Source organism: Hypanus sabinus, chromosome 27 (assembly GCF_030144855.1).
Source record: "Hypanus sabinus isolate sHypSab1 chromosome 27, sHypSab1.hap1, whole genome shotgun sequence".
In the NCBI taxonomy this organism is placed as follows: Eukaryota; Metazoa; Chordata; class Chondrichthyes; order Myliobatiformes; family Dasyatidae; genus Hypanus; species Hypanus sabinus.
Genome location: NC_082732.1, coordinates 33508206 through 33533399, shown reverse-complemented (window position 1 = coordinate 33533399; position 25194 = coordinate 33508206). Strand labels below are relative to the sequence as shown.

Sequence of the window (25194 nt, the reverse complement as noted above, 5' to 3'; positions counted from 1 at the left end):
CTCCACCATCCCAGTAGCTTCACTCCGGGGTTTCAGACACACACCAGCAACACACCGGAGTCACGCACACACACCATCTTCAAGCTGGAATTAATATATGTACCAGTTTCACAATGGGATCAATATACACTAGCTTAACACCAGAACTGATAAATACATTCTCATTGATTTGCGCACTAATGACCTATACAAACACTGGCTTCACACTTGGATTGATACACCAGCCTCCCAATGGCATTGATACATATGTCAGGATCACACCAGAACCAGTACATACAGTGTCTTTACACCGGGATAAACACACATAGACAATGCCTGACAGTTGAATAAGAGTTCAAAACTCAAAGTTCAAAGTAAATTTATTATCAAAACACATATATGTCACCATATACAACCCTGAGATTATTTTCTTGCAGGCATACTAAACAAATCTATAGAATAATAATCATGACAGAATCAATGAAAGACTGCTCCAACTTAGGTGTTCAATCAGAGTGCAAAAGGCAACAAACTGTGCAAAAACAAAGAGAAAGAAATAATATTAATAAATAAATAAGCAATAAGGATTTAGAACATGAGATGAAGAGTCCTTGAAAGTGAGTCTATTAGTTGTGGGAACATTTCAATGATGGGACATGAGGTTGAGAGAAATAATCCCCTTTGGTTCAAGAGCCTGATGGCTGATGGGTAGGAACTGTTCTTGTGTGAGTCCTGTGACTCTTGTACTTTCTTCCTGATGGCAGCAGCAAGAAGAGAGCATGTCCTGGGTGGTGGGGGTCCCTGATGATGGTTGCTGCTTTCCTGCAACAGTGTTTCACGTAGATGTGCTCAGTGGTGGGGAGGGCTTTACCCGTGATGGACTGGGCCTTACCCACTATTTTTTGTAGGACTTTCCATATGAGGATTGATGTTTCCATGCAAGGCTGAGGTGCAACCAATCAATACAGTCTCCATCACACATTTATAGAAGTTTTGCAAAGTTTTAGATGTCATGTTGAATCTCCATAAACTCCAAAGGAAGTAGAGGCGCTGCAGGGCTTTCTTCATAATTACACAACGCGCTGATGACTGCTAGAGCAGAATGCTTCATTTGCTAACGTTGGGTGACTTCTCACAGGAGAAAGTTGCCAGAATGCTGTTTGAAGGTTCAATATTGGTTAGAGCATTAGGAAAAACTAGCCCACTCTTCCTCAAAAAGTTGTCATGGACTGCTTTACATTCACCTGACAGGGCAAACGACATAAATTTCCAGTCCAAGGCATTCTCTCAGTATTGGACTGGAGAATCCTTTGGATTTGCTGTTCGAATGCCTAGAATATGGTTGAACTTACAATCTTCCAATTCTGAGAACAAAATCATCTCCCACTGGGCCAACATCTTTGATAAAGATTTAGTTTTTAGTATCAACGTGAGCGGAAATTCACAAAGTTGGCAGGCATGTAACAGGGTCAATCCATCCCAATGAACTTAGTTCCCATATCTCAACTTTCTGCAAAGAAATCTAGCAGTCAAGTTCAGGAAAAGGCAACGGCTGTGATGTTTTCTGCTGCAAAGTTCCAGGCAACTCAGTGTTTGATTTTGGGTCCCAATGTGCTTAAGGTAGAACAGACCCAATTTGTTCCTTAGCTGCTCTAGATTTCTGCAAAGGAACTCGTATGAAGGTTTTAAATCCTGTTTAATGCAGTCAGGATTAAAAACCAAACAGTGGAGGGCGTCAGCAGGTCAATCAGCATCCGTGCAAGTAAAGGGCTGGTCAATATTTTGAGTTGAGATCCTGCACTCTGATACAAGATCTCATCCTGAAATGCTGCCCACCCCTTTGCCTCTACAGACGTCATTTGACCTGCTGATTTCCTCCGGCAGTATGGTTTTTCATTCCTGATTCCAGGATTTGCAGTCTCTTGCGTCTCCCTAATAACAGTATCGTCTGAAACCGGTCAGAAGCATGATTAGGATCCAAAGTTAGCTTTGGCCCACATTCAGTGCTCACTGGGCTTATTCCAGTGTATTGTTACTATATTAAAACCTTGTGCATTTATTCAGTCTCAGTTGTATCTCCCAGACATTTCCTCCTCAATCACAACAAGTTCTATTGCTGACATAATTGCACTCAATACCAGAGGCAAGAGGTCAATACTGTGCCTGCCAACCCACCAGGAACAAGCCCTCAATGTGACAGACAAGAGCGCTTGGGGTTAGGGAAAGTTCTCCTCTGAGTGGGTGCAATTATTTTCAGCACAGCTCCTCTCAGAGTCAACAGTGATAAATGGGGGAGCCTTAACAACCTTCTCAATCACCCTTGGCAAGACGATGTGAGGATTGTGTTTACTCTGCAATAATTCAAAGTGCACATTCACAATCAATGTCACTATTCAGCAACAGAACTACAAAAACAGCATAATTTAAAGATGACCAGTAGTTTCAAACATTTTCAAACAAGTGCACACAGAAAGAATCACACAGAACTTTAGAGCATGGGACCCATCCTTTCGGGATAATTAATCCTTGCTGGTCCCTTTTGCTTCTTCGGCAGCTGCTCCCAATTCACCGCCTCACACCTGCCCAATATATCTCTTCCTGAAGTACCGTCACAGGCCCGTGTTTGTAGATGGCAGAGATCAGGGGTCAGGAGGTTAGGACTACACATGACTACCTAACGCTGACTTGGACTAATGGTGAGACACTAGGAGATCATTAAAATTAGCGCTGCTCACTGAAAATAAGGTGAGCTTAACAAGTGGATTAAAGCAAGGGGTGTAGTTTCAAGCCCACATAGGGTTCTGTGCAAAAGTCTCAGACACATATATATAGCGGGGGTGCCTCAGACACACACACATATATATATATAGTAGGGGTGCATAGTACTTCAGTAACTTTATATATTGCATTGTACTGCTGCCACAGAAACAGAAGAAATTCATGATGTAGGTGAGTGATGATAACCCTGATTCTGATAGGAGATATTATTGTGGGCTGAAGATGGGAAAAGGTCAGGGAGAGGGGAATCATGGTTGGGAAAAGGGGAAGGGAGAGGGGAGGGAGTGGGTAGCACCAGTGCGACATTCTGCAATGATCAATAAACCAATTTTTTGGGATCAAATGACTTTGCCCGGCATCTCAGGACTGGGTGTGTCTGCACATGCACCACCCTGGCACTCCTTCTCTGCTACCTATCCCTCAGCGCTTCACCCTCACTATTCCCAACATTCTTTGCTCCCTCCGCTTTTACAAACTCGCCCTCCACTCCACACTGACAAATACAGTACTGTGCAAAAATCTTAGGCACCCTGGCTATACATAAGTGGGCCTAAGACTTTTGCACAGTACTGTAGGTATAAAGAATAACAGCTTGACAACAGAGACAAGACTAAACTTTGGGAACAGAGACACAGCCACCTAAAGATGGATAAGGGGTGGAGGACCAGGGCTCAAGGGGACTGAGGGGGCTTCAGGAAAGGGGGCATGAAAACAGCATCATGTGGAAGAAATAGGGCAGTCTCAGCTAACAGCCCATCAGTGGTCACCTCAAAGCAAATTTCCACACGAAGCACAACAAAAGGACATTAAGGAGTGGTGGGATAAGGAAGTGATAAATTCAGGAGCTGGGGTAAATAGCGTGTTAGAAATTATTCTGAAGCAGAATAGTAGGAGGAAACATTGTGAGACTAATAGAATGAACCTTGGTGGTAAAGCACTGAGGACAGGGGATAAGACATAGTCCATGTCAGAATTGGTGTAAAAGAGAATGTGTGTTCTGGTAGATGCTTAAAGGTAAGGACTGGGATTCAGGAATTGATACTGAATGTTAGCCGGGCTGGCAAATAACAGGTGATAGAACATTTGATGGGTGAGGGTCCAGTCAGGGCGATAATTCATGAAGATGTTAGCAAGGATGACCAGACAGAATAGCGCCAAGGATAGCACAACAGCACACCAGCAGTAGAGAGAAGGGATACACATGATAGCATCCCTCATGAGCTAATCCCCCTCCAAACAGTTTCTTATTTTGGCTTCTTTCTGCTTCCCTTCCAGTCCTGATGAAGGCTCTCGGCCCGCAACTTCGACTGCACGTTCCTCTCATAGATCTTGCCTGATCTGGCTGGGTTCCTCCAGCATTTTGTGGGCATTGCTCATGAAGGTGTGCGGGTTCTCAGCCTACAGAGCAGAGATAACGGCTGCAGGTCCCCATGGAAACAGGAATAGTCTGCATGGCCTTCGGCAGTACCCGACAGACTCGTCAGCGTGTCCAGTCAGAGTGCAATACTCACCAATACAGGTGCGGCCATCGATGTGGAGTCGGAAGCCTGGTTTACACTCACAGTAATGCGACCCCTGGGTATTCACGCATTTGTGCTGACAGCCTCCATTGTGGACTTGACACTCGTCCACATCTGCAAAGATCAGAGAGAGAGAGAGAGAGAGAGAGGAGAAAATTAACTGTGAGTCACTATGACAAGAACTGGTCATTGCATGCAGGATAGAATGCCTTGAACGTTGGACAGGGCAAAGTTGACAAGTTCTTGTAGCCGTGCCAAATCCATTCAGGTGCTAATGAATAGGTCTGCACTAGTCTTCAATATTAATGGTCTATGCCCGGTTTATTATCCTCGCATCCAATTAGTATCAATGACACTCTGTCATCAGTGTTAGATGTACTTGTGATAACCTGTACTGGTGTCAGGCCTACAATCCTGTGCAGAAGCCTCAGACACATCTATGTAGCTAACATGCACAAAATGGCGGAGGAATTCAGCAGGCCAGGCAGCATCTGTGGAGAAAAAACTACAGTTGACGTTTCGGGCCGAGACCCTTCAGCATTTCTTCCAGCCTTTTGTGTGTACTGCTTGGATTTCCGGCATCTACAGATCTACTCTTGTATGTATAACACGTTTGCACAGTACAGTAGTAATTTAATATATTAAAAAAATGCATGTGAGTGATGATAAACCTGATTCTGATATTCTGATATTGTGGACTGAGAGTGGGAAGAGGGCAGGGAGAGGGGAATCACATTTGGGAAAAGGGGAAGGGAGAGGGGAGGGAGCAGGAAGTGCCAGAGAGACATACTGTAATGATCAATTAAAAAATTGTTCAAAATCAAATCCCCTTGCCTGGTGTCTCAGGGCTGAGTGTACTCATGCCAGCCCCCTCCCGCCCCTGGCATTCCTTTTCTGCCACCTGTCCCACACCCCTGCCATGGCACTTCACACTCTCCATCCCCTACATCCTTTGCTCCCGCCAGATTTACAAACTTGCTCTCCGATCCACGTTGACATACACAGTACTGTGCAAACGTCTTAGGCGCCCTAGCTACATATGTGTGCCTAAAACCTCTGCACAGTACTGTATATCAGTTCCAAGACACACACAGCTCTGACAATAATACATTGACCTCTCTGCTCTTTCTCCAGAGCTGCTCAGTACTTATTTTCTGGGCAAACTAGCCAGGCTGCAGAGATTTAGTTTGTTCCAGTGCAGAAAATCCCATAATGATAAAGCGACAACTGGCTGGACTTGCAGCTCTCAAAACCAGTGAGCAAAATCCTGCAGGAATTGAAAGCCAACATGTGCTCTTAGCTCATAAAAGCCAAGATCTGAGGAGTCCAAATATGTACAATGTATAATGAAACTCTCTGCCCAAGCACTGACGGCATCAACCAAAACGTGGCAGAACTGCTGTACTCCGCTGACATGTTCGTGTGAAGTGAGACCAAGAGGATTAAAAATACAGTTCCATTGGACCCATGTTAAGTGACTGGTAAACATTAGCACAAGAGATTCTGCAGATGCTGGAAACCCAGAGTCTCACACACACACACACAAAATGCTGGAGGAACTCAGCAGATCAGGCAACATTTATGGAGAGGAACAGAGTCAACATTATGGGCTGAGACCCTATATCAGTCCTGATCAACCTATGGGCTCACTTTCAAAGACTCTACAACTCATGTTAGTTATTTTTTCTATTTGTAGTTTGTCTTCCTTTGCACACTGACTGTTAGTCAGTCTTAGTTTGCAAGGAGGTTTACTGAACTGGTTCTAGTACTGGGAGATGGAACCAATTCTATTTCACAGATCCAGTGTTAGGGCTCAAAACCTCCTGTTCTTTAAGTCATGAAATTCAGTGCCAGTACTGCTGAGATTAGATACAGAACAAGCCCCCCTCTCCAACACAGCCAGGCTAGATTACTGCGCAAGATGGATGAAGGGTAAAACTCCCTTTGCACTATCCTGTTCGGGAAGGTACAAGAGATTATTAATGGGAAATGTTTTCGTAAACTACTTAATTCAATGTCAATAAAGAACAATGTCAAATTACATAGTACTATGCAAAATCTTAGTTGTATAAATATATATATATATATATAGAGAGAGAGAGAGAGAGAGAGAGAGAGAGTGTGTGTGTGTAGGTGAGCAAGTGAGTGAGTGAGGCTGCCTGAGACTTTTACACAGTACTGTATTTGTCAATGTGGAGCGGAGAGCGAGTTTATAAATTTGGCGAGAGCAAAAGATGTTGGAAATGGTGAGGGTGGAGTGCTGCAGAAGAGGTGTGGGGCAGGTGGCAGAGAAGGCATGCTAGGGGTAAGGGGTGGTGCGGGTGCAGACTCACCCAGCCCTGAGACACCAAGCAAAGTCATTTGATTCCGATCAATTGGTTTACTGATCATTACAGAATGTCTCTCTGGTGCTTTCTGCTCCCTCCCCTCTCCCTTCCACTTTTCCCAAACGTGATTCCCTTCTCCTTGCCCCCTACCCACTCTCAGTCCTCAATAGAGACCCATATCAGAATCAGGTTTATCATCACTCACATACATCACAAAATTTGTTTTTATATGGCAGTAGTACTGTGCGATACATAAAATTACTACAGCACTATGTAAAAGTCTTAGGCACCTAAGCTATACATATGACCCTAAGACTTTTGCACAGTACTGTAGGTTTTCCTTCCAGGTCTCAGTCTACTCTATGTGACCAGAAGCATCCAATAGTCTGATCGCCACCTCCATGACCTTAGCTGATATATTACTGTCCTGTGGAAACACATCCCTCGCTGTGTTTGTGGGGCCTGCTTCACTGTTCCTTCCATCGCTGGGTTCCCACTACAGATAGATTGGGCAGCTAATACAGCAGCCCACCTACGTGCCCTTCGCCATCTATAATCATGATGATAGGCACATCCCCAATGATCTCCCCCCTCAATGCCACCACACTGCCAACTCTAACCTCCTTCCCGCAGAACTTCATCCAGACCCCTCTGTCAAGCCCCCAGAATAGATGTCAATATATATCTGCATCCCCCAGTGACACTGGGTGACTGACCCCTGACCTGACCATTCACTAATGATTCCCCTCCTCACCCAATCTAACCCACATTCATAACATATCTCAGGCATCAGGATTTAATTTCATCTGGACTACCATCCCAGCTCTTCCCCACCCCATGTGTCCATTGGATGCCAGCTGCTCTCCCCTTGACACCGCTCCATGGGTCCTGATCTGGAACAGATTAAAACCACTATAGGAAACATCCTCTCCACACCCCATCTATCCAGGCCTTTGATCACGTAGGGTCTCTTGAATGATATATGATGCCTTGGGTCTTGTAGGGTAAACTTGAGAATTGAAATGTCAGAGTGCAAATTTTGGGTTGATCTCCCCTTTGATCCTGAAAGCTTTGTCTTCTGCTCAGCACCTGTTTTTGCATCTTTCTCGTTTAGATGCTGGAGAGTGGCTTGGACGAAGCTACTGAGAACAAAACGTACCCTCTCCCAATACCCAAAGTGTCTGGGTCTTGAGGTGCCTTTAGCAAGAGATTGTCTTTAAATAACATAGGAATGTAACTAAAAACTTCTTTTTCAACAAACCCATCTAAATCTTCTCTTGCCACAGAAACTGGCTACTATATATACAATAAGACCATCAGAGATAGGAGCAGAATTAGGCCAGTCAGCCCATCATACCTGCTCCATCATTCCAACATGACTGATTAATTCTCCCTCTCAACTCCACTCTCCTGCCTCTCTCCGCAACCATTGACACCTTTACTAATCTAAGACCTATCAACCTTCACTTTAAGCATTGCAGGAGCCATGTATCTGTTCTCTATCCAGTTTGTATTCTGTGCTGTGTGTTTATTTTGTGTATTATGGCAACTTTGGAACAATCACTTCATTGGAGCTGAGGGCACGTCATACAAAGGTGACATCTCCATAGTGATCACGGGCTCGTGGCAATTGTTTTGTTTTGGTTTATGCTCAGCTTTGCCACACTCTCTAGGTAAAGAAATTCCTCATCATTTCTGTTCTAAGGAGTCATAGAACATAGAAACATAGAAAATCTACAGCACAATACAGGCTCTTCACCCTTAATGCTGTGCCGAACATGTCCTTACTTTAGAAATTACCTAGGGTTACCATAGCCCTCTATTACCTATGTACCTATTGAGAAGTCTCTTAAAAGACCCTATTGTATTCACCTCCACCAACATCGCTGGCAGCTCATTCCATGCACTCACCACTCTCTGCATAAAAAACTTACCCCTGACATCTCCTCTGTACCTACTTCCAAGCACCTTAAAACTGTGTCCTCTCACGTAAGCTATTTCAGGCCTGAGAAAAAGCCTCTGACTATCCACAGGATCAATGCCTCTCATCATCTGATACACCTCTATCAGGTCATCTCTCATCCTCTGTCGCTCCAAGCAGAAAGGGCTGAGTTCACTCTACCTATTCTCATAATGCATGCTCCCCAATCCAGGCAGGATATTTTCCATCAACTTACCAATTACTGAAGCTATCTTTACTCTCTTTCTTCAATAAGGGAACAACATTTGCAACCCTCTAATCCTCCGGAACCTCTCCTGTCCCCATTGATGATGCAAAGATCATCACCAGAGGCTCAGCAATCTCCTCTCTCACCTCCCACAGTAGCCTGGGGTACATCTCGCCTAGTCCTGGTGACTTATCCAACTTGATGCTTTCCAAAAGCTCTAGAACATCCTCTTTCTTAATATCTATATGCTCAAGCTTTCAGTCTGGTGTAAGTCATCCCTACAATCGCCAAGATCCTTTTCCATACTGAAGCAAACATAATGAATACTGAAGCAAACTATTCATTAAGTACCTTTGCTATCTCCACCGGTTCCATACACACTTTTCCACTGTCACACTTGATTGGTCCTATTCTCTCATATCTTATCTTCTTGCTCTTTACATACTTGTAGAATACATTGTGGTTTTCCTTAATCCTGTCCACCAAGGCCGTCTCATGGCCCCTTCTGGCTCTCCTAATTTCACTGTTAAGCTCCTTCTTGCTAGCCTTATAATCTTCTAGATCTCTATCATTACCTAGTTTTTTGAACCTTTCGTAAGCTTTTCTCTTCTTCCTGACTAGATTTACAACAGCCTTAGTACACCTTGGTTCCTGTACCCTACCATCATTTCCTTGTCTTATTGGAACGTACCTACGCAGAACTCCATGCAAATATCCCCTGAACATTTGCCACATTTCTCTGAAATATCTGTTCCCAATTTATGCTTCCAAGTTCCTGCCTGATAGCCTCATATTTCACCTTACTCCAATTAAACACTTTCCTAACCTGTCTGTTCCTATCCCTCTCCAATGCTATGGTAAAGAAGTTAGAATTGTGCTCACTACCTCCAAAATGCTCTCCAACTGAGAGATCTGACACCTGACCTGGTTAATTTTCCAATACCAGATCAAGTACAGCCTCTCCTCTTGTAGCCTTAACTATATACTATGTCAGGGAACCTTCCTGAACACACCTAACAAACTCCACCCCATCTAAACCCCTCACTCTAGGGAAATGCCAAACAATATTTGGGAAATTAAAATCTCCCACCACGACAACCCTGTAATTATTACACCTTTCCAGAATCTGTCTCCCTATCTGTTCCTTGATATTCCTGTTTCTATTGGGTAGTCTATAAAAAACACCCAGTAGAATTATTGACTCCAACTTGTTCCTAACTTCCACCCACAGAGACTCAGTAGACAATCCCTCCATGACTTCCTCCTTTTCTACAGCCGTGACACTATCTCTGATCAGCAGTGCCACGTCCCCACCTCTTTTGCCTCCCTCCTTGTCCTTTTTCAAACATCTAAAGCCTGGAACTCTAAGTAACTATTCCTGCCCCTGAGCCATCCAGTTCTCTGTAATGGCCACAACATCACAGCTCCAAGTACTGATCCACGCTCTAAGCTCATCCACTTTGTTCATAATACTCCTTGCATTAAAATAGACACATCTCAAACCATCGGTCTGAGCGCATCCCTTCTCTATCACCTGCCTATCCTTCCTCTCACACTGTCCACAAGCTTTCTCTATTTGTGAGCCAAATGCCCCTTCCTCCATCTCTTCAGTTTGGTTCCCACACCCCAGCAATTCTACAAACCCCATTTCCAGAAAAGTTGGGATATTTTCCAAAATGCAATAAAAACAAAAATCTGTAATATGTTAATTCTCGTGAACCTTTATTTAAAACTGACAAAAGTACAAAGAAAAGATTTTCAATAGTTTTACTGACCAACTTAATTGTGTTTTGTAAACATACACAAATTTAGAATTTGATGGCTGCAACAAACTCAACAAAAGTTGGGACAGAGGCATGTTTACCATTGTGTTACATCACCTTTCCTTTTAATAACACTTTTTAATCATTTTGGAACTGAGGATACTAATTGTAGTAGATTTGTAATTAGAGATTTTGTCCATTCTTGTTTGATATAAGACTTCAGCTGCTCAACAGTCCGTGGTCTCCGTTATCTGATTCTCCTCTTCATGATGCGCCATACATTTTCAATAGGAGATAGATCTGGACTGGCAGCAGGCCAGCCAAGCACACGCACTCTGTGTCTAAAAAGCCACGCTGTTGTAGCCCGTGCAGAATGTTGTCTGGCATTGTCCTGATGAAATAAACATGTACATCCCGGGAAGAAATGTCGCCTTGATGGCAACATACGTCTCTCTAAAATCCTAAAATAGACCTCAGAGTCAATGGTACCTTCACATACATGCAACTCACACATGCCATGGGCACTGATGCACCCCCATACCATCACAGATGCTGGCTTTTGCACCTTTCGCTGATAACAATCAGGATGGTTGTTTTCATCTTTGGCATGGAGAACTCGATGCCCGTTTTTTCCGAAAACTAGCTGAAATGTGGACTCATCTGACCTCAGCACACAGTTCCGCAGTCTTTCGGTCCATCTGAGATGAGCTCAGGCCCAGAGAACTCGCCAGTGTTTCTGCATAGAGTTGATGTATGGCTTCCTCCTTGCGTAATACAGTTTCAAGTTGCATTTCTGGATGCAGTGATGGACTGTGTTAAGTGACAATGGTTTTCCGAAGTACTCCCGAGCCCAGGTGGCTATAATTGTCACAGTAGCATGACGGTTTCTTAGGCAGTGCCACCTGAGGGCTCGAAGATCACACGCATTCAACAGTGGTTTCCGACCTTGCCCTTTAGGCTCTGAGATGTCTCTGAATTCTCTGAATCATTTCACAATATTATGTACTGTAGATGTTGAAAGACCTAAATTCTCTGCAATCTTGCATTGGGAAATGTTCCTTTTGAACTGTCTAACAATTCTCTCACAAATTTTGGCACAAAGGGGTGAGCCACGACCCATCCTTGCTTGCAAAGACTGAGCCTTTGATGGACGCTACTTTTATACCCAGTCATGATACCTCACCTGCTACCAATTAGCCTTCTTAATGTGGAGTCTTCCAAACCAGTGTTACTTGAATATTCTGTGCACTTTTCAATCTTATTTTAACTCTGTCCCAACTTTTGTTGAGTATGTTGTAGTCATCAAATTCTAAATTTGTGTATATTTACAAAATACAATTAAGTTGGTCAGTAAAACTATTGAAAATCGTTTCTTTGTACTTTTGTCAGTTAAATAAAGGTTCATATGAATTAACATATCACAGATTTTTGTTTTTATTGCATTTTGGAAAATATCCCAACTTTTCTGGAAATGGGGTTTGTAGTTTAAACTCTCCCAAACCAGGATATTGGTCCCCCTCGGATTCAAGTGCAACCTATCCTTTTTGTACAGGTCACACCTGACCTAAAAGAGGTCCCAATGATCCAGAAATTTGAATCCCTGCCCCCTGCTCCAATCCCTCAGTCACACATTTAGCCTCCACCTTATTCTATTCCTATACTCACTGTCACATGGCATAGGAAGTAATCCTGAGATTACTACCTTTGAGGTCCTGCTTCTCATCCTTGTATACTGAGGTTGTGCCCTCTTGTCCTGGACACTCCCACTATCGGAAACATCCTCTCCACATCCACGCTCTCTAGGGCTTTCAATATTCAATAGGATTCAATGAGATCCCCCCCTCATTCTACTAAACTGCAGCGAGTACAGGCCCAGAGACATTAAACACTCCCCATACGTTAACCCTTTCATTCACACGATCACTCTTACGAACCTCTCCAAAGCCAGCACACCCTTTCTTAGATAAGGGGCCCAAAACTGCTCACGACGCTCCGTGTGGTCCAACAAATGTCTTACAAAGCCTCAGTGCACTTACATACCTCTGTTGCCACAAATCAGGTTAGTTTTAAGACATAAAGCAAAACAAAAAGGTGCTGGAGGAACTCAATGGATCAAGCAGCATCTAAGGAGGGAAACAGGCAGTCGACTTTTCAGTTGCAACCCTTCATCTGGATTGAAAGCTTCAAAATACTGATTCTCCTTACACCTCGAAGAACCTAGAGGAAGGACTGTGTCTTTAATTCTTTTCCTTTTGAGCACATACTTGGAAATGAACACTTTGGAGCATTTTATGCTAATTTACAAGGTGATACTCTGGCCAGGGCCTCCGGGATGTGAGGCACATCCCAGAAGGAATATTAAACAGTGATTGTGCAAGGCATGGTGATAAGCAGACATGGAGATGAATAGAGAGTTAAGGCACATAAGCTTAAAATTAGAGCCGAACTGGTTGAACTCCAGAAGCAGGATAAGCACTAGAGCTTGCGAATTCTGGCCATAAATGAAACTTGAGATTCTTATTAGGGAAAGAAAAATAGAAGATGATTCAAAAGTAAATAAAAGTAGTGATGGTGCTGACTAAATAGAGAGGAGGCAGGCTCAAAGACCTTGACTGAAAGATTCTTTCCATTCTTTCCAGTGAAAACAGTTTCTCTGTTTCTTCCGTATCAAATTCTCTTAACATTTTCATTAGATCATTTCTTTGTATTCTGTGCTCAAGGTGCTAAAAGCCAAGTCTGTACAACCTTGTAACTTCCCCATAATTTCATTCCAAGCAAGGAAATATTCAGGATTTAGTCCCTTATGCGCTATCCACGAACCCAGGTTTGGAAGGATGCAGAGAGGGGAAACGAAGACTTGCTTGGTAATCCTTTTGTGAGAACAGGATCCAGTTCATCAACATTATTCCTGGCCCCATCCCCGTGTCCTACTCTGCTTGTCCTCTAACAAAATCAAGATACGCATTTCTGGACTTGGGAGAGACATTGGGTAGCAGTGGTTCCTCTGGAGTCTTAAGCACGGCAAGACTGGAAGAAAGTAAGAAGCAAAGCTGTTGGGATCAAGGTCTGGTTTTCGAAAACAGGCCCTTCGAGCAGCGTTGCCCAGCAACCCTTGATTATCCCCCAAGCCTAATCATAGGACAATTTACAATGACTAATTAACTACCACCTGGTATATCTTTGGATTGTGGGAGTAAAGCCATGTGATCACGGAGAGAACAGGTAGCAGCGGGAATGGAACCCCGTCACCTGTACTATGAAGACTTGTACTAACCACTACGCAACACCCCCCCCCCCCCCACCCCCATGCCACCCTTTTTTTTTACTCAGTTCTGAAATCTGGACATAACTAACAAGGCCAGTAGTTATTGCCCTCCCCAAGTGCTGCCTTCTAGTACTGCGGGAATCCCTTGACGGCACTCCCACAGTGCTAGTAGGTAGCATTTGCGAGGAAGGAGTGCCCATCGATTGCAGAGGACACTATACCAAAGGAGCAGTCTCTGTAAATTTCGCAGTCCAGGTAATTCCCAAATGTACCTCAGTGGGTAACTCTCACATCTTTGAGCACATCGTATTGGTGAATGTTCAGTGGAGCACAGGTTTGAGCATGAGACAACCATGAAACTTTAGATTTCAAACACTAAAGCATCGATCTGGAGCGCTCTGCCTGAAGGGCTGCTAAGGTAGATTCATTCACCTGTGACTCTCAAAAGGTAAATGGATAAATTTCTGAGGAAAAGTGGGATTAATTAGATAGCTCTTACAAAGAGCTGATGGATAGGGAATCAAGGGATATGGGGACAAGGCAGGGACTGGGTATTGATAGTGAATGATCAGCCATGATCTCAGAATGGCGGTGCAGACTCGAGGGGCCGAATGGTCTACTTCTACACCTATTGTCTAAAGAGCTTGTAAAGGCACAAAGTGCTGTGTGGCCTTCTCAGCTGTGGGCCTGTCATTCTGTGACATTTGAAACACTGGATAATTGGTGGAATTAACAACTGGTCTATTTGTTATAAGGATGTAGGAGAAGGTGAATAGGGTATGATTGAGAGGGTTCTCGAATGAATGCTCAAAATGTATCCAATCAGGACTCACAGCCTTAATTTCTAAACATTAGTTAACAATAATGAGCATTTCATTCTGGCCCTCCTGCATTAGAAAAGGGCAATGTTTACCAGTTCAGACAGCATCTATGGAGAGGAATAAAGATTGATGTTTCAAAGTTCAAAAGTTCAAAGACAAACTTTTTTGCACTCCCTTCTTGCAAATACTTCCTAATAGTACTGTGAGAGCACTGTCAAAAGATTCCAGCGGTGCTAGCACATTCTCAAGGATGCCTGGGGACAGGGAAACTAATAAAGTGGCCACTGAGTGTATGGTTGTGGTCTTCTGCTGTTGTAGCCCATACATTTAAAGGTTTGACGTGTTGTGAGTTCAGAGATGTTCGTCTGTTCTCCACTGCTCTACCATGTAGTTATTTGAGTTACTGTCGTCTTTCTGTCATTGGCCATTCTCCTCTGACTTTTCTCATTAACAAGGCGTTTTCACCACCAGAAATGCTGTTCACTGGATTTTTTTGTTTGTTTGACTTTCACACTATTCTCGGTAAACTCTAGAGACTGCTGTGCATGAAAATCCCAGGAGGTAAGCAGTTTCAGAGATTCTCAAATCATCCCACCTAGCACCAACAATCATTCCACAGTCAAAGTCACAATTCTTCTTCATTCTGATGTTTGGTCTGAACAACAACTGAACCTCTTGACTGCGTCTGCATGCATTTGTGCATTGAGTTGTGCATGATTGGCTGATTGGATATTTGCATTAACAAGCAGGTGCACAGGAATGTCTACTGAAGGCGCCAGGGCTTAGAACAAACGACATAATAGAATCACAAGAGATTCCGCAGATGCTGGAAATCATGAGCAACACACGCTGCAAATACTGGACGAACGCAGCAAGTCAAGAGGCGTAATAACATAATATACTGAATTAATTTGGAGTAAACCTGACCATCGACGCTCTTTGAATTCGAACAATTGGTTTCATCAATGTCTTTGAAAGATGATGTGCAATGGTTTTACTAATTCCGACCTAACACTAGCTATCTCCTCAGCAGAACCTGAGGGAACCGTGAAACCCAGGTCTGCCATTTGTCAGCCTCATTCACACAGGCTCGGTTCAGCTCTATGCTGGGTCTACATCCAGTTTCCCTGGTGCACCTGAATGACCAGGTTTCTCTTATTTATTACTTCTATCCCATAAAGCTGGGAGCTGTGTTAGAAGTATAACTAAAACACTCTCTTGTGATATTTTTTTCCAAAAGATAATGTAGAGGAATGTGAAGTTTTGCAACAGTCAGCATGTTGAACTAAAATGTAGCTGTCTGTCACTTTAAAATATACCATCAGAGCCTTATAATTATTAACAAATAATTTTAAACTTGTTTGAAGACTGGGGATATTACATTTTGGCTTCTCCATCCAATCGCTTAGCAAGTGAGAGTCAAACCAAACTGATATTGTACTTGATAAACACACAACATGCCTCCCTGATTTAATGTATATTGGGTTTTAGTCTGCATAGCCACTGGTCAGTGGTATTAGAAGTGAAGTTTAAAATGTTGTCTCAGCATTAGGTATGTGCCTGTGACAGTGTATCTTATCAACCCCAGGCACTGTTAACGTACTTCCTCACGAAATTTTCTTGGCCACTATGTCTAGACGATATTTTATATCTTTTATTCCTCCTCATGGTATTCCAGTTGCTCATGAGGTGCCTGTTAACATATCTTACGATTGGTAGAGCTGAACTTTAACTAAATATTAGAATCAGTGTTCTTGAACTTGGAGTGAGGGCATGTGGAATGCAAATGTACCAGACAGCTCAGGTGGAAGGTGAATGGGACAACTGGAGGTAAGGAAGTGTGACTTTTGAACTCAAGTTTACAGAAAGTGGAATTTGGGAAGCCATTGAAGAGAAGAGTTTGGGTCTGGAGGTGACACGGAATTAAAATGTCGGGATTGGCGGGGACGGAAGACAATGGTATCAATCTTCTCTGGAAAATGGAAGGGGTCCCTGTTCTGCCAAGACTGGAACTATGTGCTCACCATCTCTGACAGTGGAGGGACAGGTGAGGGATACACATGTTAGGATGTTGCCACATTACTAACATTGTGGTGCAGCCCTGTGCTCCTTTTTCCAGGGAGTTTTCCCACTGGAATCTCAAGATTGGCAAACACCACCAGTGAAGTTTCAACTCTGACTATAGAAGTGATCTACTTGATGGCTAATTGACCCAGGGCATTATACAACTATAGCAACCCTACATTATCAAAAATGGGAACACTCTCACCAAATAGATTGCAGTAGTTCAAGAAGAAAGGCCAGCACTACATCATGTACAAGTGTCAAATTTCCTCGTAATACCATAAAACAAAAACAAAAATGATTTTGGTTAGATTATACACAATAGGCCAAAGAACTAGGTGTTGGTAAGTTAATTACCTGACAAGGACAACAGGTTACAGAAAGAAGAGAGAATGTTTAAGTGTCCCAGACCATTCTGCAGTTAGTGGATAAGTTTTTAAGTTTGTTCATTATGGCTTTGTGAGCAGATATGTCCCAGCTCAGTCTCACATTCAGCAAATGAGATCAATTACAGGCTAATTAAGTTTATTTGAGGAGTAAAATTGGTCAGGACACCACAAGCACTCTTCTGAACCAATCTGCAGAATATTTAATGCCTACATTAACAGGCAGATCAGCCTGAGGTTTAACATTTTATCCAAATGGTGCAGTAATCCCTTAATGCCTGACTGGCCAGGTCAGTCTAAATTATGTCATCAGTACCCACAACTTTCTATGAAATGAGAGGGTTCTTCCCATTGGGTCAAGCAGACACCTTATTAGGAATATATTCACTTATGCCGGCTGTGTTTCCACATGCTTGTAAAACATCTAATTGGTTCTGGGCCATGATAATCAGTTAAGTGCACACTAATGAAAGCCCGCTGGCTGTTGCACAACAGGCATGTAATCAGCTGTGGCGCCTTTGAATTTGTGTCCAACTATGCCTTGAAGGATTAAGAACAATCCAGTCTGAGGAGACTTGAAGACAACAAAGCTTCAAGTCAGAGCCATCCCTTCTGCTTCCCCGAGACTGGAAAAGCCCCCAAGTTAACATACTATTTAGATAAATATCCAACAACACATAATTTAGAAGGAACCAACATTTCTGGCATTTCCCTTGGAGGCTATGCATTCCCATCCCACAGGGAGACTGGCACAGAGGCCTAAATAGACAGTAACACATAAAAGATAGTTGAGAACTCGGGCATTGGGCCTAAACAATAAAATCCTATAATACATTGCTCATATCATCTGAGTAACACCATGAATTTCTTCCAATGGTGGTGCTCCTTCCTGGGGTTTCATTCCAACACTTCAGCTGGTTTCCAATTCTTCATCAGTTTAAGATCTAGAGGTAGTAGCAGCCAACAAATTGTCCATCCAAGAATGGCTTTCAGGGGAAGTCATTCCCAACAAGGATCTATGAAAAGGAACACCTTAGTCCGGTTCTTCAGAAGAGGCCATATTTCAGTAATGCTCTCTCAGAGATTCACTCCCCAAGCAGAACATTGAGGAAGTACAGGCCTTCATGGGAGGACAAGTCCTAACGAGACATTCAGAAATGGCCACACCATAGTTTGGACTTCAGGTGAGTCCACACCAATGTTCTCACTAAGGTGTGTGCATCTTTTGTAGAAGCTGAGCTTTAACTAAATATTAGAATCAGTGTTCTTGAATTGGCCATGAGGGCATGTGGAATGCAGATGTACCAGACAGCTCAGGTGGAAGGTGAATGGAACAAGTGGGGTAAGGCAGTGTGACTTTTGAACTCAAGTTTACAGAAAGTGGAATCTGGGAAGCCACTGAAGAGAAGAGGTTGGGCTGGAGGTGACACAAAATTAAAATGTCAGGAATGGTGGGGATGAAGGACAACTGTATCAATCTCTAGCACACAAAGGAATTTAAACCGCGCGCAAGAAGTTGTCACCCACTACCTCATTAGCATGTTAAGTATATTTCTTTCGATCAGTATTTATCAAAATAAAACACTGTCTTTCACCATATGAAAGTCGAGAAGGCAGAAAGAAACCACCAAATATGCATTCTGAAAAACAAAGCTTCTGATTGCAAACAGCGGTGCGAGGATTTATTTGCAGGTTTGAAGTCATTCAGCTCGCTGGTTGCACAGCTGGAACTTGTGCAATGAATAGTCATCTAATTGCATACTTGTCTGACATCAGCAGCGGCTCATTGACGTGCATCATTTTATTTCTTTTAGCCAACGAACAACAAACTGGACTTGGTAGTTTATTATCCTCAGAAAAGCTTCGGATTTATTGCCACTTAAAAAATATAGAGCGCACATGTTGTCACAACGCTAATCTCTGACCCCGGCTCTCTGCTGAATTCTGAACCGCTACACGTTTCCATTCTCTCTGTGCTGTTTGCTGAACCCTTTTCCTGTGTCCTCTCCAGTATGTGCTGGAAGCATAGCCTCTCTCTGTATTATGGCACAGTGCATCGTCTTGTATGCCTGCTGCTCTCTTGGCGCTGGTATTAATGTGCTGGATGAGAATCCAGTCGCCTGTCCTTTGATGGAGAACAGAAACTGTTTTTCGTTCCCTGTTCTTTGACTCTGAATTGAAGAGAATGTTGTCTCAGAATTGCCAAGAATTGAAGAACTGAGTTCGAGGGAAAGGTTGGATAGGTTAGGACTTTATACCCTGGAGTGTAGCAGAATGAGAGGGGATTTGATAGAGGTATACAAAAATACTAGAGGTATAGACAGGGTAAATACAAGCAGGCATTTGCCACTGAGGACGTGAGATTCTAGAACCAGAGGTCATAGGTTAAGGGTGAAAGGTGAAATATTTAATTTGAACCTGAGGGGTAACTTCTTCACTCAGAGCGTGGTGTGAGTGTGGGACAAGCTGTGAACAGGAGTGGTGGATACAGATTCAATTGAAACATTTAAGAGCAATTTGGGTAAGTACATGGATGGGAGGGGTATGGAGGCCTGTTGTCCAGGCACAGGTCGATGGGACTAGGCAGAATAACAGTTTGGAACAGACTAGATGGGCTGAAGGGCCTGATTCTGTGCTGTAGCGCTCAATGACTCCATGACTCTGATACTCTACGACAACCCCCCCATCCCCCTACCATCACAGTAGCGAGCACGACATGTGGAACAAGCCATCTCCTTGGGATTGGGGGATTAGGAATAAAGAGCAAGTGCTAGCTCTATCTAGCATGGAATGTCTTCTAGCTTCTAAGGGAAAAGGAAGCGGTGGATTCTCTCACCTGGACCCCTGAGAAGACTATCAAAAGTTAATTGGCAGGGTGGCTAATCACCATATATGATGTCGTCAACTCAGGCCAGTGTCAGGCATTTTCATGCCTTACAAGGCACAGAACAAAAGACTGTGTGGCGTGCCACTCCTCACACAGACATTTCGCAGTATTTTTCTTAATTTTATGAGGTCAAGTTGCAAGCTCAACACTCAACCCAGCATGGATGGAAAGCGTACTCAGGAACGGCCCGACTAGATTTGAACCCAGGAACCTCCGTTCCGGAGTCCGGCGCTGATGTCACTGCGCCACCAGCCGACCTAATCACCATAGAGTGAAGCACCAAGGTCTTGGTTAGGTAGTAATGAGAATTGTCCTTTTGTCAAGCAGAATCAGAGGTGCAATTAGCTGCACACTGTCCTCAGAAAGGCTGTGATGCAACACCCACCTCCTTCTGGAGTGCGAGGTTGTCAAATAAGCCCAGAAGGTGACACCGTGGTCTTTATCTGGGTTTATTCTGAACTCTTCCGGCCGTTTGCAGGGAAGATCACTAAATCAGTGAAAGATGGACTTTCACATGCCTGGAAGTCACTGGTTTTCACTGCAAGGAGCTGTCTACAACCAAGTGTTACAGACAAGCACTTCAAGGCGACAGAAATACATTATGGACTGCACATTACCTAAGTGCTGCCCCTGCAAAGGACCATGAGCAGAGTCCATGGTTCAGGGCCCAACTACCACTAGACACTAAAAAATAGATTCTCTCAAACTTACCGCACACAACCAGATTCTCTCAGACCTATTGCTCATGGGTGATGTGTAAGAAAATATGATTCTCTGATGACATAACATACATCTTGTAGGCAAATTAAACAATATTTTTTACTCTGAATGGTGACATGTGAAGGGATTGCATTATTTCTTTCCAAGTTCATGAATGAAATATATTTCAGGAGTGAAAGATACAGGACTCGCAATGAACAATTATAGCAGTCTGGAACCACATATGTTGAAAGACTCATCAGTAAGGTGGAAGAAAACACAAAGAAGTAAATCATGAGAATCTTTGGAAGCAGAGAAAAACCACAAAATGCATGGTATTAATAAATGTCCTTCCCTTTCTCCCAGGTCCACTCTCCTCTCCTATCAGATTCCTTCCTCTCCAGCCCTTTATCTTTCCTACTCACCTGTCTTCACCTATCATCTTCTAACTATCCTCCTTCCTCTCCTCCCACCTTTCTATACTGATGTCTTCCCAATTCCTTTCCGGTCCTGATGAAGGGTCTCGGCCTTGAGTGTCTACTGTTTATTCATTTCTATTGATGCTGCCTGGTCTGCTGAGTTCCTCCAGCATTTCGTGTGTGTTGCTTGGGCTTCCAGCATCTGCAGACTTTCTCAGGTTTATTAATAACAATTGCTGATTGGTCTCCAAACCAGGTCAATTTGCCCCTTAAGTGCCTTTTTTGTACAAAACCATGATGAAAAGACAAAGGGTCCCTTGTTTCAATACTGACTATTCTTTCAATCAGACTCAAGTTCTCCACTGGATCTGTTTTGACACTGGGTTAAGCACTTGAAAAACCTGCTCTAAGGATGGGTTCAAACTTTGATTGTCAAAGAGTAAAGAGCTGGTGGGATTATTTGCTGACATTTTTACCTACAGTACTTCAATCTGAGATTCCAACCTGCTTCAAGAAGACCACCATCAGCCCGGTACCTAAGAAAAACAAGGTAATGACCCCCCGATCCCGGGCTCTAACATCAACCATCAGGAAGTGCTTCGAGAGACTGGTCATGGCACACATCAACTTCAGATAAATCTGACCCTACTGCCGAAATAGGTCAATGATGGAAGCTATCTCCATGGCCCTGCTCTCATCTCTGGAGCATCTGGACTGTCAAGACAGCTACGTTAAACTACTGCTTAATGACTCCAGCTTTACCTTCAGTACCATAACTCCAAACAAACTCATCTCCAAACTCCTAGACATGGGACTCAAGACCACCCTTTGCAAATAGATCCTTGACTTCTTCACCAGCACCTCCACCACCATTATCAACATCGCTAATGCCCCACCAAGCTGCATCATCAGTCCCTAACCTACTCCCTATATACTGCAGTTACAACTACGTGGCCAGATTCTACTCTAATTCCATTTACAAGTTTGCAGATGACACCACTGTAGCAGACTGAATCTCAAATAATGATTCAATAATGAATCTCAAAGCACTTAAAATTAATTTACAACCTAACAAATTAACTGTGCTTCTTGGAATAATTCCTCAAAATATCCGCAGTATTTCTTTGTCTGACCAACATGTTATTGCGTTTGTTACATTGATAGCTAGGAGGGCCATTCTGTTGAAGTGGAAGAATACGTCAGCTCCCACTCTGTCACAATTGATGCTATGTCTCAAGTGATGCTATGTCTTAGTTTGGAGAAAATTAGTAACCTTTGAACCTATGTTCAATTTTGAGAAAAGGTGGGGTTCATTTGCTCGTTACTATCATTTGAGTTAATTGATAGATTTCCTCCACAATCTAATTGTAAATTTTGGTACATTTTTTTTCCTTGCTGGTGGTTTGATGTTTATCTTTAGAAGCTTTTTGTATGACACATGGCTCCAGGGTTGAACACCTAATGGGTTTTTTTTTCTCACTTTGCTTTAGTAGGGCTTTTTTTCTTTTTTCTGTCACCAAATTTTTCAATCTTTAAAACAATGTTTTTTCCTCCCATGAGACATTGTAAGTGTTACCTTCTTGTACTCTTGTTAATTTTGTATAATAATAATAAAAAGATTTGAAAAGAAAATAATGATGGGTCGGAGTACAAGAAGGAGATGGAGAGCCTAGTGGTACAGTGTCAGGGCAATGACCTTCCGTCAATGTCTACAAAAAAATAGACATGTTGTTAACTTCAGGAAAGCATTGGAACACGTAGATTAGCAGTGCTGAGTTTGAGAGGGATGAACGTTCAAGTTCCTGGGAATGAACATCACCAACAGCCTAGCTTGGTCCAACTAGGTAAGGCGACAGTAACTCAATTAAACACACGCAACTACAGTGATGAGCAGAAGAGCATCTGTGAACACACAACATTGTCAAACCTTGAAGTGGATGGGCTTCAGCAGCAGAAGACCATGAACATACTCGCGGTGGATATTTTATTAAGTACAGGAGGTACCTCAGTACCTGACAGCAGGAGGTGTGTAATGAAGTGGCCACTGAGAGGAGGTATATTGACTGAGGGATAGGTGTTTTCCAGGGCAATAACCAGGAACATGGATTAAAAGCCATAAAATAGACCATACTAGCCGTGATCCATTTGGATATCAGCACAGACTTAAGGGGCTGAATGGTCTCTCACGTTCCTGTAAGTGGAAAGTAGTCACCTCATCGGGGTACCGGTGGGGAACCCGCAAACACGGAACTGACCGCAACTCTCCCTCAGGGGTGGTGGAGAAAGTAAATGTGACAGCTCTGCGTTGCCATCTGTATGCACAACATGTTCCCAGTCACAGTTTCTTAAGAAACTGCTCTGCTCAGTGGTAATATTACACAGGAAAACAGAATAAAGATCAGCTGCATCTGTATTTAACACAGAAAGAGAAGGAGAGAGAAATCTGGTCCTGATTTACTCCTTAATTGTTTTATGGTTTTAGGGCAAATTGGCTCCTGGGGTAATTAAATTCCACAGACCATACCCAGAGCAGAGTCAGCACATGAGCTGGATAGTAAGCACCTGCTCACTGTTCCCTACTCCTCACTCCCACTAAATATCTCCAAAATGAAGAATAATGAATAGAGATTTCAGTGTTTTTTTAGAGAAGGTTTACCAAGGAAATTCATTACTTTGTGTACACTTTATATTGGTATTGATCAGCCTATCACGTCAGTGGCTGGCCATCAGGCAAAATTGAAGGTATGAGCTGCTCTGATTTCAGAGCAGGAGATCGCGCACTGTGAACCTGTAAGTGAAAACACACCTTGGGGAATAGTTCCCTAAGTGGGGGCATTAGTGGATTCCAACTGTTCTTTGCGTTTTTCCACCGCAATTATCCTACCCATTGGTCAGAGGTCAGCGCAGAGACAGTGGATAGGATCAGGGGCTAGAGATTAAAGCAGGGACAATGATCAGAAATAGGGTCAGAGATCCTTGCAGAACAATGAACTGGGGGCAAGGCTCAGAGATTATTGGTATTGGTTTATCATTGTAACACAGATCAAGATACAGTGAAAAGTTTGTCTTACATAATGTTTGTACAGATCCAATCGTTGCGCAGTGCAGTTCAAATGTCAGAGGATGTGCGTAGTGTAGGCCTCCGTTAGTCTCGATAGACCTTGGAAAGTTTCCAGGGCGCAAGGCTGGGCAAGGTTTTTTTTAATGGAAGACCGGCAGTTGCCCAAGCTGCAAGTCTCCCCTCTCCACGCCACCGATGTTGTCCAAGGGATGGGCATTAGGACCCAAGCAGCTTGGCACCGGTGTCATCGCAGAGCGATGTGCGGTTAAGTGCCTTGCTCAAGGACACAACATGCAGCCTCAGCCAAGGCTCGAACTAGTGACCTTCAGATCACTAGACCAACGCCTAACCACTTGGCCACACGCCAACAGAGGATATATACAGTATACAGCCTGAAATTCTTACCCTTCACAGAGACATGCATGAAACAAGAAACTCTAATAATAGCAACGTCAAAACCCCCAACCCCCCCCCCCCCACACACACACACACACACACACACACACACAAGCAGCAGCACTGAGCTAGAATAAGCTAAAACAATTTTGGGCGCATAACGGTAGCGTAGCAGTTACTGCAACGCTAATACAACTTGGGGCATTGGAGTTCCGGGTTCAAATCCAATGCCATCTGAAAGGGGTTTGCATGTCCCCTCCGCGAATATGTGTGTTTCCTCCAGGTGTTCCCGTTTCCTCCCAGAGTCCAAAGATGTGTCAGTTAGAAGATTAATTGGTCATTGTAAATTGCCCTGTGATTAGGCTCCGGTTAAATAGTTGTGTTGCTGGGTGGTGTGGCTTGTTGGTCCAGAAGGCCCTGAACCACACTGTATCTCTAAATAAGTACAACACAGAATAGAGTGTAAAAGCTCCCCAAGGAGTGCAGTGCAGGTAAATGATAAAGTGCAAGATCATAATGAGGCAAATTGTGAGGAAGAGAGTCTATCTTATTGTATAGAGGTCTGACCAAGAGTCTGATAACAAAGGGATAGAGGCTGTACTTGAGCCTGGTGACACATGCTTCAGCCCATTGGGGAAGGGGAGAAAAGAGAGACTATCCG

At 43.4% G+C, this 25194-nt stretch overlaps 1 protein-coding gene across 3 annotated transcripts in view; it reads right to left on the bottom strand.

Annotated features, from left to right (window-relative positions):
- LOC132382201 (multiple epidermal growth factor-like domains protein 6) overlaps positions 1 to 25194 on the bottom strand; it is a 418396-nt gene that overhangs the window by 133811 nt on the left and 259391 nt on the right. For all 3 annotated transcript variants that reach the window (XR_009508228.1, XM_059952179.1, XM_059952178.1), the window contains exon 6: positions 4269 to 4391. Coding sequence is in view for 2 of the 3 variants with exons in the window: in XM_059952179.1 (XP_059808162.1) it covers positions 4269 to 4391 (123 nt within the window). In the remaining variant the exon portion in view is untranslated. The remainder of the gene's footprint in view (positions 1 to 4268; positions 4392 to 25194) is intronic.